A 14,308-nucleotide genomic window follows, 5' to 3' on the forward strand; every position below is an offset into this window, starting at 1 on the left:
GCCTGGGAAGGCAGTCGACAATGGCCCAAAGCTTTGGGACCCTGCAGTCATGTGGGATACCCATAAGAAGTTCCTGGATCCTGGCTAAGGACCGGCATAGCATCGGCCATTGCACTCACTTGGGGAGTGAATCATCGGATGGAAGATCTTCCTCTCTGTCTCTCCTCCTCTCTGTATATGTGCCTTTCCAATAAATAAGTAAATCTTAAAAAAAAAAAAAAAAAGAGTAAATGAGCTGATGTAGTTGCTTAGCAAACTAATCATCAGCCTGCTCTGCCAACTTCCCATAGAGGCGCTTGTTCAAAGCCTGGCTGTCCCACTTAACATTCAGCTCCCTGCCTATGGCCTGGGAAGAGAGTGGAGAATGGCTCAAGTCCTTGGGCCCCTGAAACCACATGGAAGATCTCGAAGAAGCTCCTGTTCCCTGGCTTTGAATTGACTCAGCTCTTGCCATTGTAGTCATTTGAAGAATGAACTAGCAGATGGAAGATCTCTCTCTCCTGTTTCTCTATAAATCTGCCTTTCAAATAAACAAATCTTAATTTTTTTTAAAGATTTATTTTTATTATTTTTTCATTGGAAAGGCGGATATACAGAGAGAAGAGACAGAGAGGAAGATCTTCCGTCTGATGATTCACTCCCCAAGTGAGCGCAACGGGCCGATACTATGCCGATCCGAAGCCAGGAGCCTCTTCCGGGTCTCCCACGCGGGTGCAGGGTCCCAAAGCTTTGGGCCGTCCTTGACTGCTTTCCCAGGCCACAGGCAGGGAGCTGGAAGGGAAGCGGGGCTGCGGGGATTAGAACCGGCGCCCATATGGGATCCCGGGCGTGCAAGGCAAGGACCTTTAACCACTTGCGCCACCGTGCCGGGCCCACAAATCTTAATTTTTAAAAGAAATAAATTGTAACTATCAGAGGTATAGCATTTTTCTACATAACAATTATTTATAATGATTTATTTATTTTTATTGGGAAGGAAGATTTACAGAGGAGATGCAAAAAAAAAAAAAAGATCTTCCATCTGCTGGTTCATTCCCCAGGTAGCTGCAACAGGTTTACTTGATCTAAAGCTGGGAGGCAGGAGCTTCTGCAGGTTTTCCCAGGCAGGTGCAGGGTCCCAAGGCTTTAGGTCATCCTCTATTGCTTTCCCAGGTCACAGACAGGGATCTGGAGGAGAAGTGGAGCAGCTAGGGCACAAACCAGGGCCCATATGGGAACCCAGTGCATGTAAGGCGAAGATTTAGTCACTAAGCCATCGCGCTGGGTCCATAGCAAATCATTTTGTTTGCCTAATTTTAGACTAACTTTATAGATTATAAATCTCATATTACCTAACAAGAATATTAGCTATTGGATAAAACGTCTTTTATTTGAAATACAGAGAGAAGCAAAGATTATTTTTGTCTGTTGGTTCACTTTCTAAACACCTGTAACAGTCAAAGCCATGAGCCAAGAATTCCACCAGAGTCTCCCATATGGTGACACAGAGCCAATTATTTGAGCCTCCCAACGTTAACAATAACAGGAAACTTGGCCCAGCACAGTAACCTAGTGGCTAAAGACCTTGCCTTACATATGCTAGGATCCTATATGGGTGCTGGTTTGTGTTTTGGTGGCCCCACATCCCATCCAGCTCCCTGCTTCTGGCCTGGGAAAGCAGTAGAGGATGGCCCAAAGTCTTGGGACCCTGGATCTGCGTGTGAGAACCCTGGAAAAAGCTCCTGGCTCCTGGCTTCAGATGGGCTCAGCTCTGGCCATCTGGGGAGTGAATCAGCGGATAGAAGATCTTCCTCTCTGTCTGTCCTCCTCTCTGTATATCCAATTTTTCAATAAAAATAAATAAATTTGAAAAAAATATCAATAACAAGAAACTGGAATCAGGAACAGAGCTGGGGCTAAATTCCAGGCATACCATTATAGAATGTAGGTGTGCCATGTGGCATCTTAATCATTGCACCAAATATCTGCCCCTGAATTGTTTTAAAGGAATACAAATAAGCTATAGGAGTCCACATTCAATGTAAACTCATCTATCAGTCAACCTTTGTTTTGCTACGTAGCAAAACGAAACGTCCTTAAATTACCTATATAATTCATATCTTCCACCACAACAAAAGTCAAATATTTCCTTTTATTGCCACTGATATATCTTTCATTTACCTGACCTTTAAAGCTGTGTAATCATCTGTACTTTGTAATCAAATCATCTGTACTTTGTAATCAAAGATAGAAATTAATCAACTAGTTGTGCACTATAGCTATTAGGTCAGGGATTGGCAAATCATTTCTGTAGAGAGAAAAACAGTAAACATTTTAAGCTTCAAGAATAATATGTGCTCTGTTCTAACTATTCAGTTTGCAACTGGAGCACAAAAGTAGCCACAGATAATATATCAACAAGGACAGGTGTTAACTCAGGTCTTAAGACTCCTACATCCCACATCACAGTGTCTAGTTTTGAAATTCATATCAGAACACTGGTTCAGACCAAGACTACTCCATTTCCAACGGCACTCACAGCTAACGTACCTGGGAAAGCAGCAAAAAATGGCCCAAGTGCTTGGGCTCAATATCCATGTAGGAGAGTTCCTGTTTCATGGTTTTGGCCAGGCCCAGTTCCAACTGATGCAGTCATTCGTCTCTCCTATGGGCAGCAGCAAACATCTGCAGAACCCTGGGGCAGTGCTTCTGGAGGCTGTGACACTGACATTAACAGAGTTTTTGCCTTGCACATGCCAGGATCCCATATGGGTGGCAGCTCATGTCCTAGCTGCTCCACTTCCCATCCAGCTCCCTGCTTGTGGCCTGGGAGAACAGTCAGGGACGGCCCAAAGCCTTACGACAGGGCCCTGCACCCACGTGGGAGACCTGTAAGAAGTTTCTGGCTCATGGGTGCTGGTTCTAATCCCAGCTGCACCACTTCCCATCCAGCTCCCTGCTTGTGGCCTGGGAAGGCAGTCGAGGATGGCCCAAAGCTTTGGGACCCTGCACCCGTGTGGGATACCCAGAAGAAGTTCCTGGATCCTGGCTTCGGATTGGCACAGCATTGGCCATTGTGCTCACTTGGAGAGTGAGTCATCGGACAGAAGATCTTCCTCTCTGTCTCTCCTCCTCTCTGTATATCTGACTTTCCAATAAATAAATAAATCTTTAAAAAAACATAAATGCATATATCAAAATATTTATGTGGGCCTGGCGCAATAGCATAGCAGTTAAAGTGTTCGCATTAAACACGCTGGGATCCCATATGGGCGCCGGTTCTAATCCCGGCAGCCCTGCTTCCCATCCAGCTCCCTGCCTGTGGCCTGAGAATGCAGTCGAGGACAGCCCAAAGCCTTGGGACCCCACAACCTGCGTGGGAGACCTGGAAGAAGCTCCTGGCTCCGGATTGGCTCAGCTCTAGCCATTGTGGCCACTTGGGGAATGAACCATCAGACGAAAGATCTTCCTCTCTGTCTCTTCTCCTCTCTATATATCTGCCTTTCCAATAAAAAATAAAATAAATTTTAAAATTATGTAATATTTATATTACAACTAACTGAAATAAGAATAAAATTCCAATAGCTAGAGAAAACAAACAAAAAACACAGACCTAAGGGTGTAGGCAAAAGTAATAAAGATACAGGTAGAACACAGTGAACTATAAAGCACACACAGATGATAATCAGGAGAATCAAAAAGTAATTATTTGACTGTCAAGTTCTGCCCAGAGTTTAGTAAACAGCAGGTATGACAAACATTCAAAGTTAAATTTCCTCAGGGTAGGTACAGGGGGAGGACCAATGAGCCTCTATGGCTATATTCGCAATCTGTAGAACTGTGCCTAGTTCCCACAATCTTTCTTAAGCCTTTTCTTTATCAAACAACAGGAACAAAGTTGATGTAGGTGAGGAACAGGGAGGATCTTTTAAAAGTAAACCTAAAATTTAAAAATTGGAAGGCTTTTGGACCAATTCTAAGAGTAGCATAATTCTAATATCAAAATGAACACAGCATTAAAAAAAAACCGTAGGACAATCTCTCATGAACATAGATATAAAATCCTACACAAAATATTAGCAAACCAAACCCACAGTGTATGGGAAGGGTATAGGAGCTTCTCACACTCTTGGATTCTATATCCATAGATTTTTTTTGGTCACTATACTCCAAATAATACAAGTTAATAATTTACATTTATCTACATTTTATCAAATATCATAAGTAATCTTAAGGTATGTGTAAGGATGTGCCTAAGTTATATGCCAAAACAATTTACTTTCTTTAAAATATTGATTTATTGGGCCCAGCACAGTGGCGCAAGTGGTTAAGTCCTCGTCTTGCACGCCCGGCATCCCATATGGGCGCCGGTTCTAATCCCAGCAGCCCCGCTTCCCTTCCAGCTCCCTGCCTGTGGCCTGGGAAAGCAGTCGAGGACGGCCCAAAGCTTTGGGACCCTGCACCCGCGTGGGAGACCCGGAAGAGGCTCCTGGCTTCGGATTGGCATAGTATCGGCCGTTGCGGCTCACTTGGGGAGTGAATCATCGGACGGAAGATCTTCCTCTCTGTCTCTCCTCTCTGTATATCCGCCTTTCCAATAAAAAATAATAAAAATAAATCTTTAAAAAAATATATATTGCTTTATTTTTATTGGATAATCGGATATGCAGAGAGGAGAACAGACAGAGAGGATGATCTTCTATCCGTTGGTTCACTCCCCAAGTGGCCACAATGGCCAGAGCTGAGCCCATCTGAAGCCAGGAGCCAGGAGCTTTTCCAGGTTTCCCACGCAGATCCAGGGTCCCAAGACTTTGGGCCATCCTCTACTGCTTTCCCAGGCCAGAAGCAGGGAGCTGAATGGGATGTGGGGCAGCCAGGACACGAACTGGCACCCATATGGGATCCCAGCAAGTGGAAGACAAGGACTTTTAGCCACTAAGTTACCACGCCAGGCCCAACTCAATTTACTTTATAGGACAGATTTAGGGAGACTAGAATTGTGGTGTAACAAGGAAATCTTAAAAAAAAAAAAAAAAGTGAAACTTAAAAGTGGACAGTGTTGCTGTAAAACATGTTAAACCAGCACTTGCAACACAAGATTCTCTATCAGAGTAGTCAAGTCCCTGTCACTCTATTTCTATTTCAGTTTCCTGCTAATATGTCTGGGAAAACAGCAGAGGATGGCCAAATCACTGGACCCCTGCCATCCACAATGCAGACCAGGATGCAGTTTCTAGTTCCTAGTTTCAGTTTAGCCTAGACCTGGCTGTTGCAACTATTGGGAAATGAATCAGGGGGTGGAAGATCTCCCTTTCTCTCTATTGCTCCGTGTTTCAAATAGACAAGTTTTGCAACTGGTACAATGGTGTGGGAGTTTAAGCCGCTGTTCATGACACTAACATACCTTATCAGAGCAATGGTCTGAGTCCCAGTTGCTCTGCTTGCAATCCACATATTGCTATTAATGTGCCTGGGAAGCACTAGAAGATGGCCCCAGTGCTTGGGCCCTGTACCCATGTGGGAGACCATGAGGAAGCTCCACAATCCCTCTATGGACGTCCTGCCTAGTCCGGCCATTGTGGCCATTCGGAGAGTGAACCAGCAGATGGAAAATCTCTGGTCTATCTGTGCCTTTCAAATAAACAAATAAATCCTTAAAAAACATAGTGGTTATTATAAAACATACACACACAGAGTGATGTACATACATACACATAAATACTCAGTGATGCAGAGAGAGGGCAGAAGAGACTCCTATATTTGAATTTTTGATGAGCATTATTAGTTCATAATTAACCAGTTTGAGAGGAAAGTTTATAATCAGGCTCAAGATTCATAACAAGTTAAGCAAAGCCTTATGTCCTAATTAAACATAATTACCAACTGTTGGCAGTGAATCTATCAGCAAGACAATAGGAGAAAAGCTGAAGCATCCCTCACCTTGAAAACTTCAGAGAAGAAGCCAGATCCTATTTTTTCACAGGTAAAATCATCCAAACGTGTCAGTCTGGAAAATGCCTTCATAAGCGCCTGGTACGAAGATGGCCACACTCTTCCCGCCTGCGTCATGTTCCCATCCCCTCCACCACCTCCTTCAAACTCCTCAGGACGTTCCACGCGTGGAGGAAATCCTGCGATGGAATTCCGCTTGCTCCGATCCATAGTCTCAAGGATCACTTTCTTCTCTTAAAACGGAACTCCAAACATAATAAATTGTTGTGAATTTTACTTCTCTTCTGGTTTGATGCTAAAAAAAACAAGATTAAAAGAATCCTTTATTAACACCATTAATGAATAAACACATGCAAATCAATGAACTCTTAACACAGAACTATTTCCTGTCACATTCTAATTTTTAAATTTTAGATATAAAAGCTTTTAAGCTTTTACCTTCAAAAAGCATTCATATACTTTTTAAAAAAGATTTACTTATTTATTTGAAAGACAGAATTATAGACAAAAGGAAGGAAAAATAGACAAAAGTAAAATATAAGACTGATTCAAAGGCCTGTAGCTCAACCAAGGCTTTGTATAGCCTCATATAATTTTCTCTCATTTGAAAACTTAATTCTAAACATATAAAGGTGACAGAAATTACAAATTTACATGAAATTCTGAATAAGAAAATCTAAAAGCAATCTAAACATTCAGTTTTTCCTAAACAGCATATTCCAGTATAAGTAATATAGCAATAAAGTCCCCCCTTATCTGGTATAGTTAAGAATATTGGCACAAACAAACAAACAAAAAAAAACAAAAACAAACAAACAAAAAAGAGTATTGGCACAATGATCAAGTTGCTGCCTGAGATGCTTACATCCCATATTGGAGGGCCTGGGTTTAAATCCTGGTTTTATTCCTCTTTCAATTCCTGCTAACCTGCACCCTGGAAGGTAGTAGATAATGGCTAAAAATAACTGGGTTCCTGCCACCCTGAATTGAGCTCCCAACTCCTGGCTTCAGCCTGGTCAGCCATAGTTATCACAAATTATTAGCAGTATTAGCAGGGTAAAGCTGCAATGGGAGATCTCTGTGTCTCCTTGTCTCTGTTTTCCCAATTTTTAAAAGAAAAAGTACAAGTTCATACATTATTTTAACTTGTCTCTGTATCTACTTTTTCCCACAAGAATCTAAGAATCATTTCAAACAACATTGCAGGACCTGTATGATACCCCAGTGGCTAAATCCTTGCCTTGCATGTACCAGGATGCTATACGGGCACTGGTTCAAGTCTCAGCTGCTCCCCTATGGGTACTGGTTCAAATCCTGGCAGCCTCCACTTCTGATCCAGCTCCCCATTAACATGCCTGGAAAAGCAACAGAAGGTGACCCAAGTGCTTGGGTTCCTATACTCATGTGGGAGACCTGAAAGAAGCTCCTGGCTCCTAGCTTCTGACCCACCCAGTTTTGATCAGATGGAAGATCTCTCTGTCTCTTCTTCCCTCTGTAGCTCTGCCATTCAAATAAACATGTTTTTTTTTTAAATAAGCAAAAAGGGGAACCAGCACAGTAGCCTAGTGGCTAAAGTCCTCGCCTTGCATGCACCAGGATCCCATATGGGCACCGGTTTGTATCCCGGCAACTCCATTTCCCATCCAGCTCCCTGCTTATGGCCTGGGAAAGCAGTAAAGGATGGCCCAAAGCTTTGGGACCCTGCACCGGTGTGAGAGACTCAGAAGAAGCTCCTGGCTCCTGGCTCCTGGCTTTGAATTGGCTCAGCTCTGGCCATTGCTGTCTTCTTTCCGTAAATCTGGCTTTCCAATAAAAATAAATAAATCTTAAATAAATAAAGCAAAGCAGTAGCTGTGTGAATTCACAATTTCCTGGTTATGCCATTTTACCATGTGGCCTTGAAAGCAGAAAACGTCAAGAGAAAAATATAGTAAGAAAAACAGGGAACATTCAGATTTCCCTGTTGAATTCTAATTCCTGATTCATGAAGCCTAATTCCTAACTGTACCCTGGCTGAAGACTCCATGGGACAGATCATACTTTTAGAATAAATATATTAAAAATTCCATTGAGTTCTACAGTATCTACAGAAGAAATATCTTGAAAGAATAAATTATTTAAGCACCTCAATTGAATCTATGCAAAATAACAGGATTGGGACCATGAAATCAGAAATTTAAGGGCATAAGAACAAAAGTTTGGAGTTATAAGACCAAAAATTTAAAATTTTACAACCAGTAGTAATCATCAAGCTTGGTCATCTATTTCATATTTGAAGAAACTTAAGCCCAGAAAGGAGAAATGCTGTTTAAATGCTGTAAGATCTTTACTAGAAAAGCAAAGCTACAAGTAAAGGAATCAAGAGTGCTGCGTTTCTCAAAGTGTGTCTGTTTCAACATCACGTGAGCTTTTATGAAACCCAGAGTCCTGGATTACACCGTTGATTTACTAAACAAAATCTCTTACAGTGAGGTCTGGAAAATTGACCAGGCTCAGCATTGATAATGAACTTTAAGAGTGGAGGATCCTCAATAGTGGAGATGGGATGACGCAGGGTGTATGAATAGCTACAAAGTGAGCATTTTCTAACATTTAATCCTTAAAACATTGCACCAAGGTTAAGTATGGCCTCCATTTTACAGAAAAAGAAACACAGGCTCAGAAGGTTAAGTAACCTGCCTAAGCACATGCAGCCAGTATAACCAGACTTAGAGCCAAGCTGGATCCAACACCGAAGCTCAAGTTTTTTTCCATTTTGTTATTTCTGAGTTCAGTATTTTTCCATTCAGACAGCTTCAAGAAGTTAAATTAGTCACGTGCATAGAAAAAAGACAGAGAAGTGCAGCAGAAATCTAAGCTGATTATAATTTGATCATAGACAGAAAATAAAGAAAAAGAGAAGTAAAAGCTATCAAAGTGAAACCAAATATACAAAACATGGTTGCCTGTTAAATTAGCTGAATGATCTGACAGGTTCGCCATCTACTATGTTTTTCTTGTTATGAGATGTATTTAATTTTTCATGAAATGCAGTGTTAACTTCCCCAATGCCCTCGGGGTTTCCTGGGGGTAGCTGATCTAGTTGTCAATACTAAAGAACAACAAGACAAAATTGCTCAGTCCAGCTCAACAGATGTTGTTTTATATTCTCAGCTAGGTAGGAGGAAGTAAGGCATTGCTAATTGTAACTGAGCTGCTTTAGTAAAAGTCCTGTTACAAATTTCACCATAGGACAACAGACATAATTTTAGTATTTTCATTTGAAAAATAAATAACATAGCTCACAGTACTTTTCAAGAGAAAATATTTTTCAAACAGTAAGGGTATATACTTAAACTCCTAAGAACACAAGTACAGCAAACTTACCCAGGTTTATCTCATTTAATATAATCTATAATAAATGAGAAAAAGGAAATAAACCAAATTTCATTTATAGGAGTAAGAGATAAATTGAAGAATGTCTTAGTGAGCTACATAGCATTTACCTGAGTGAAATATCTACCAATATAATTGTATTTCAAAAAAACAATGTTGAGTGGGAGCAGGGAAAAGCAGGTTGTAGTTAATACCATCATTAAAATTTTTTTAAAGATTTCTTTTTATTGGAAAGTCAGATATACACAGAGGAGGAGAGACAGAGAGGAAGAGCTTCCATCTGATGGTTCACACCCCAAGCGGCCGCAATGGCTGGAGCTGAGCCAACCTGAAGCCAGGAGCCAGGAGCTTCTTCCAGGTTTCCCACATGGGTTGCAGGGTCCCAAAGCTTTGGGCTGTCCTTGACTGCTTTCCCAGGCTACAGGCAGGGAGCTGGATGGGGAAGTGGAGCTGCCCATATGGGTCCAAGGCAAGGACTTTAACTGCTGCGCTATCATGCCGGGAACCATCATTAAAAAAAAATATTTTTTTTTGCTGTTTTCAAATATTCTTCAGTTATAAATTTTATTTTATTTATTTTAATTTTTTTCCTTTAATTTTTTTTTTATTTTGACTATCTTTACATAGTTAATTAGGGTAAAAAGTTTCAAGGGCTACAGGAAAGTGGATAAGACTAGTATTTTTTCCATATTGTTTTCTTCATGTTTAAAGAGGGTATTAAAGGAGAAGGCCCACCCAGTTTCCCATCCTCCCCATCATTAAAATTTAAGCACCTTTTAAGCTGTTACCACAAAAAGAGCCAGCATTGTACATTGTAGCATAGCATCTTAAGCCAGCATCACAGCAATCTTAGGAGCATCAGTTTGAATTCCAGCTGCTCCATTTTTTATCCAGCTCCTTGCCAATGTGTCTGAGAAAATAGTGGGAAATGATCCAAGCACTCTGGGCCCTGCCATCTATAGGGGGAAAACGAATGGAGTTCTGGACTGTGGCTTTCATTCTGACCCAACCTTGCCCACTGTGGCTATCTGGGGAGTGAATCAACAGGTAGATTCCTTTGACTCTATCTCTCCTTTTATCTTAACCTTGTCTTTCAAATAAATGAATCTTGAGAGGCCAGCTCTGTGGCCTAGTGGGCTAAACCACCACCTTCAGTATTGGCATCCTATATGGACACTGGCTAGAGATCCATCTGCTTCACTTCTGACCTTGGTCTCTGCTAATGTGCCTGGGAAAGCAGCAAAGAGGGCCCAAGCACCCACGTGGGAGACCTGGAATAAGCTCCTGGCTTCAACCTGGCCCAGTCCCAGTTGTCACAATCATTCAGTGTATGTACCAGCAGATGGGAGATACATCTTTATCTCTTCATCTTGTCACTGTAACTCTGCCTTTCAAAGAAATGAATCTTTTAAAAATACATAAAATATTATACGCTTTGAATTTGAGATCTGGTTTGCCACTTCCCAGAAATCAGTTAACTCCTTCATTATTTCTGCATTTGTAAAATGGAAATCATAGCAGTATGTTTTATTTTGAGAAGTTGGAAGTATTCAGTATACAGCACTTGGAAAAGTGCCTGAATTTCAGTAAATGTCCACCACTATGTAAGCAATACAGCACCTACCACAAAGCCTTACAACTAGCAGAAACCCAGTTAACATTTGAAACATAATCAAGACAATTCCTGAATTGATGAGAATATAGAACTACACCTACAACTTTCTTTTTTTTAAGATTTATTTTATTTTTATTAGAAATCAGATATACAGAGAGGAGGAGAGACAGAGAAGAAGATCTGATTCATTCTCCAAGTGGCTGCAATGGCCAGAGATGACATGATCTGAAGCCAGGATCCAGGAACTTCTTCTGGGTCTCCCACACGGCTGCAGGGTCCTAAGGCTTTGGGCTGTCCCCTGCTGCTTTCCTAGGCCACAAGCAGGGAGCTGGATGGGAAGTGGGGCCATCAGGATTAGAACCAGTGCCCATATGGGAGCTAGGCACAAGCAAGACAAGGACTTTAACCACTAGTACTACACCAGGCCCCACACCTACAAATTTCAACCTAAGTTTTTGTCTTGTGTCACACAGCAGAACCTGGTGGATTCTAGTTACACAGCAGATATGATGCTTATTCAAAAGCGCTAATACACTTTTAAGCACTTTATTTTGAACTGCCAGGCACTAATGTATGCTATTGTATATACCCATGGCTAATTAAATAGGGATGCCAGTTTTTAAGCTAGCTTGTTTTTGGTTTCAATGGAAACTGCAACTCATTATTTCATGGTGGGATGGCAAGCTCAGCACTATTGCTTTTATATTTAATTAAGCAATCATCCTGAAATGTGCCTGTATTTGCTGTGTTGGCCCATAGAAAGGGTAACAGCTGAGTGCACCTGTCATGTAGATTTGGCATGTGTTTAGTGTTGATACATAGCTAATGTACTTGCTTCCATTCTGAAAAAATGAGTGTCCAGCTTTCTCAGCTACTTACCACAATGAATCCTTGTTTCATTTTGGGTTAGAGACTTCTTATAATCCTAGGAAGAAAGTCTTTTTTACGCTCTACCTAGAGTATGGACGTTCACAGAACTCAAATCCCATTCACTTAGTGGGATTTCATGATGATCTGTCTGCATACATGATCCCATATTTGAATGAATAGAAAAGTTCGGTTGCTCAGTGATACCTTTCCATGTCCTCTTATTTGTTGAATGGTAGTTTTTCTATTTACTGCAGGATTTTATGTCTATACTACCATGAAGTTTCATCTGCTTTAGTTTCATAAAAAAAAGGTCAGAAACAAATATTACACAATAGAGTGGAAAATACTGAAAGGATTAGGAATTAAGGCTGGCATGTAAGAAAGCTTGCTAAAAATCAGTGCTTTTACATGTATAGGATGTAATAAAATGATTTATAGACTGGTACAGTTACAATGTGCACTTTTTAGTCTCTGTTAAGGGTAGGATGGAAAATAGAGCAGCTTCCCACAGCTAATTCCTATGACTCAATAATTTTCACAGAAGTTTGGCTGTGTTTCTCAAGGAAATATGTCACAGTGGAAAATGTATGTTTGGAAATATCAGATTTGAATCCTGAATCTGTCACTAATTGTTGGTGTTCGGCCAAGTTATAATCCTGCATGTTCTTAATTTATTTTACTTTACCTTGGAAGTGATAATATCTATCTTGCAGATTAGAGATAACATGTATAAAATACTTAATAGAAGGCATGGCAAACAGCAAATGGTAGTTGCAATTATTATCTTTAAAAATCTTGATTTATGTGAGAAGCAAATTGACGGAGAGAGGGATACACACATACACACAGACACAATCGACATCTGACAGTTCATTCTTCAAATGACTGCAACAGCTGGGTCTAGCCAGACTGAAACCAGGAGCTAAGAACTCCCTTGTGATGTCCCCATAGGTAGCACAAGCTCAAGTACTCAGGTCATCTTTCATTGCCTTCCAGAGGCATTAGCAAGAAGGTAGCTAGGAAGCAGAGTAGCTGGGGTTCCAATAGGTACTTTGATACAGGTAGCAGCTTAATCTGATGCACTACATTGCTGGCCTCTTTATTGCCATTGTTTTCATGCTTATTTGTTTTCATCTACTTAAAAGAGTAACAACAACAACAAAAAAGAGACACACACAACAACAAATGCCTACAACATCCAGGCCTGAGCCAGTAAAAAGCCAAAAAGCAAGAGCACCATCTGGGTCACCCACATGGGCGACAGGAACCCAAATAGTCGGGCCATTGTTCACGGCCTTCCCAGGTGCATTACCAGAAAGCTGAAATGGAAGTAAAAGTGTTACTACTCTAACTGGTACTCTGATATTGAATATAAACATCCCAAGCAGCAGTTTAACCCATTGTGCCATAATGCTTGTTCCTGCAATTATTACTACTGTTAGTTTATTTACTTATTTTGAAAATCAGAATTACAGAGAGACTGGAAAAGACAGAGAGGGAGGGAGGGATGGAGAGAGAGAGAGATTCCATCTGCTAGTTTATTCCCCACATGGCCACAACAGTCAGCACTGATCCAAGCCAAAGTCAGGAGCCAGGTGCTTCATCCAGCTCTCTCAAGTAAGGTGGCAGAGGTCCAATCACATGAGCCATGTTGCCCACGTGTTTTCTCAGTCATGAGAACTGAGAACAAAAGTGGAGTGGTCAGCACATGAACTAGTGCCCATCACACCTGCTCTGTCACAGCACCATCTCTGAACAGTTACTGGCAAGAAAAATTTCAGACAGGAATATGTTCTAACTCTGAATCCTAAAAAATTTCTGAAACTTCTGGCAAATAATTTTGCAGAATTTCTACTTTGAAAAGAAAAAAACACATATAATCAGTTATAGGGGCAGTCATTGTGACACAGCATATTAAGTTGTTGTGTGAGATCTCTGAATCCCCTATTGTAATGACTGCTGAATCCTAGCACCTCTGCTTGAGATCCAGCTCCCTGCTACTATATCCTGTGAGATTCAAAAAAATGGGTCAAGTGTATATGTCCCTGCCACCCACATGGGAAACCCAGATGGAGTTCCTGGCTCCTGATCTCTTTCTGGCCCAACTCTGGCTGTTGTAGACTTTATGGGAGTGATCCAGTAGATGGATCACTTGTCTCTCTGTTGCCCTTTCCATTAGATATAATAAAATGAATTAGAATAAAATAAAATAAACATTTAAAAACGTTGGATATGGGATGTTCAGTTCATTAACTTGCTTGGTTTGGTAGTTTTTCAAATTATTTTCCCCAATCAAAGCCCTTTTTGTACCTTCTTCATTAAAAAAAAAAATCAGTCCAAATATAGGTAAAAATTGATCTTTGAAAAGACAAACCTACGTAGAAAAGGAAAAAGTTTCAAACTTCTAAATCCATAAATAGTGAACTTGAGAACATAGCTGCTAAAAATTATTCATGACCTTGTAAGCCACATCATTTTGGCACTTCTAAAAAGCTGTCAACAAACTGTTCCCCAGTT

The 14,308-nt window shown here is 40.9% G+C and overlaps 1 protein-coding gene across 1 annotated transcript in view; it reads right to left on the reverse strand.

The window, feature by feature from the left end:
- The window catches only part of TESK2 (testis associated actin remodelling kinase 2), a 122,988-nt gene that overhangs the window by 89,785 nt on the left and 18,895 nt on the right, over positions 1–14,308 (reverse strand). Inside the window, exon 2 of the mRNA XM_040977742.1 lies at positions 5,920–6,226. Coding sequence (XP_040833676.1) covers positions 5,920–6,141 — 222 coding nt within the window. The 5' untranslated portion in view covers positions 6,142–6,226. The remainder of the gene's footprint in view (positions 1–5,919; positions 6,227–14,308) is intronic.

Source organism: Ochotona curzoniae, unplaced genomic scaffold, assembly GCF_017591425.1.
Source record: "Ochotona curzoniae isolate NIBS_2020 unplaced genomic scaffold, NIBS_Ocur_1.0 contig_2855, whole genome shotgun sequence".
Lineage (NCBI taxonomy): Eukaryota > Metazoa > Chordata > Mammalia > Lagomorpha > Ochotonidae > Ochotona > Ochotona curzoniae.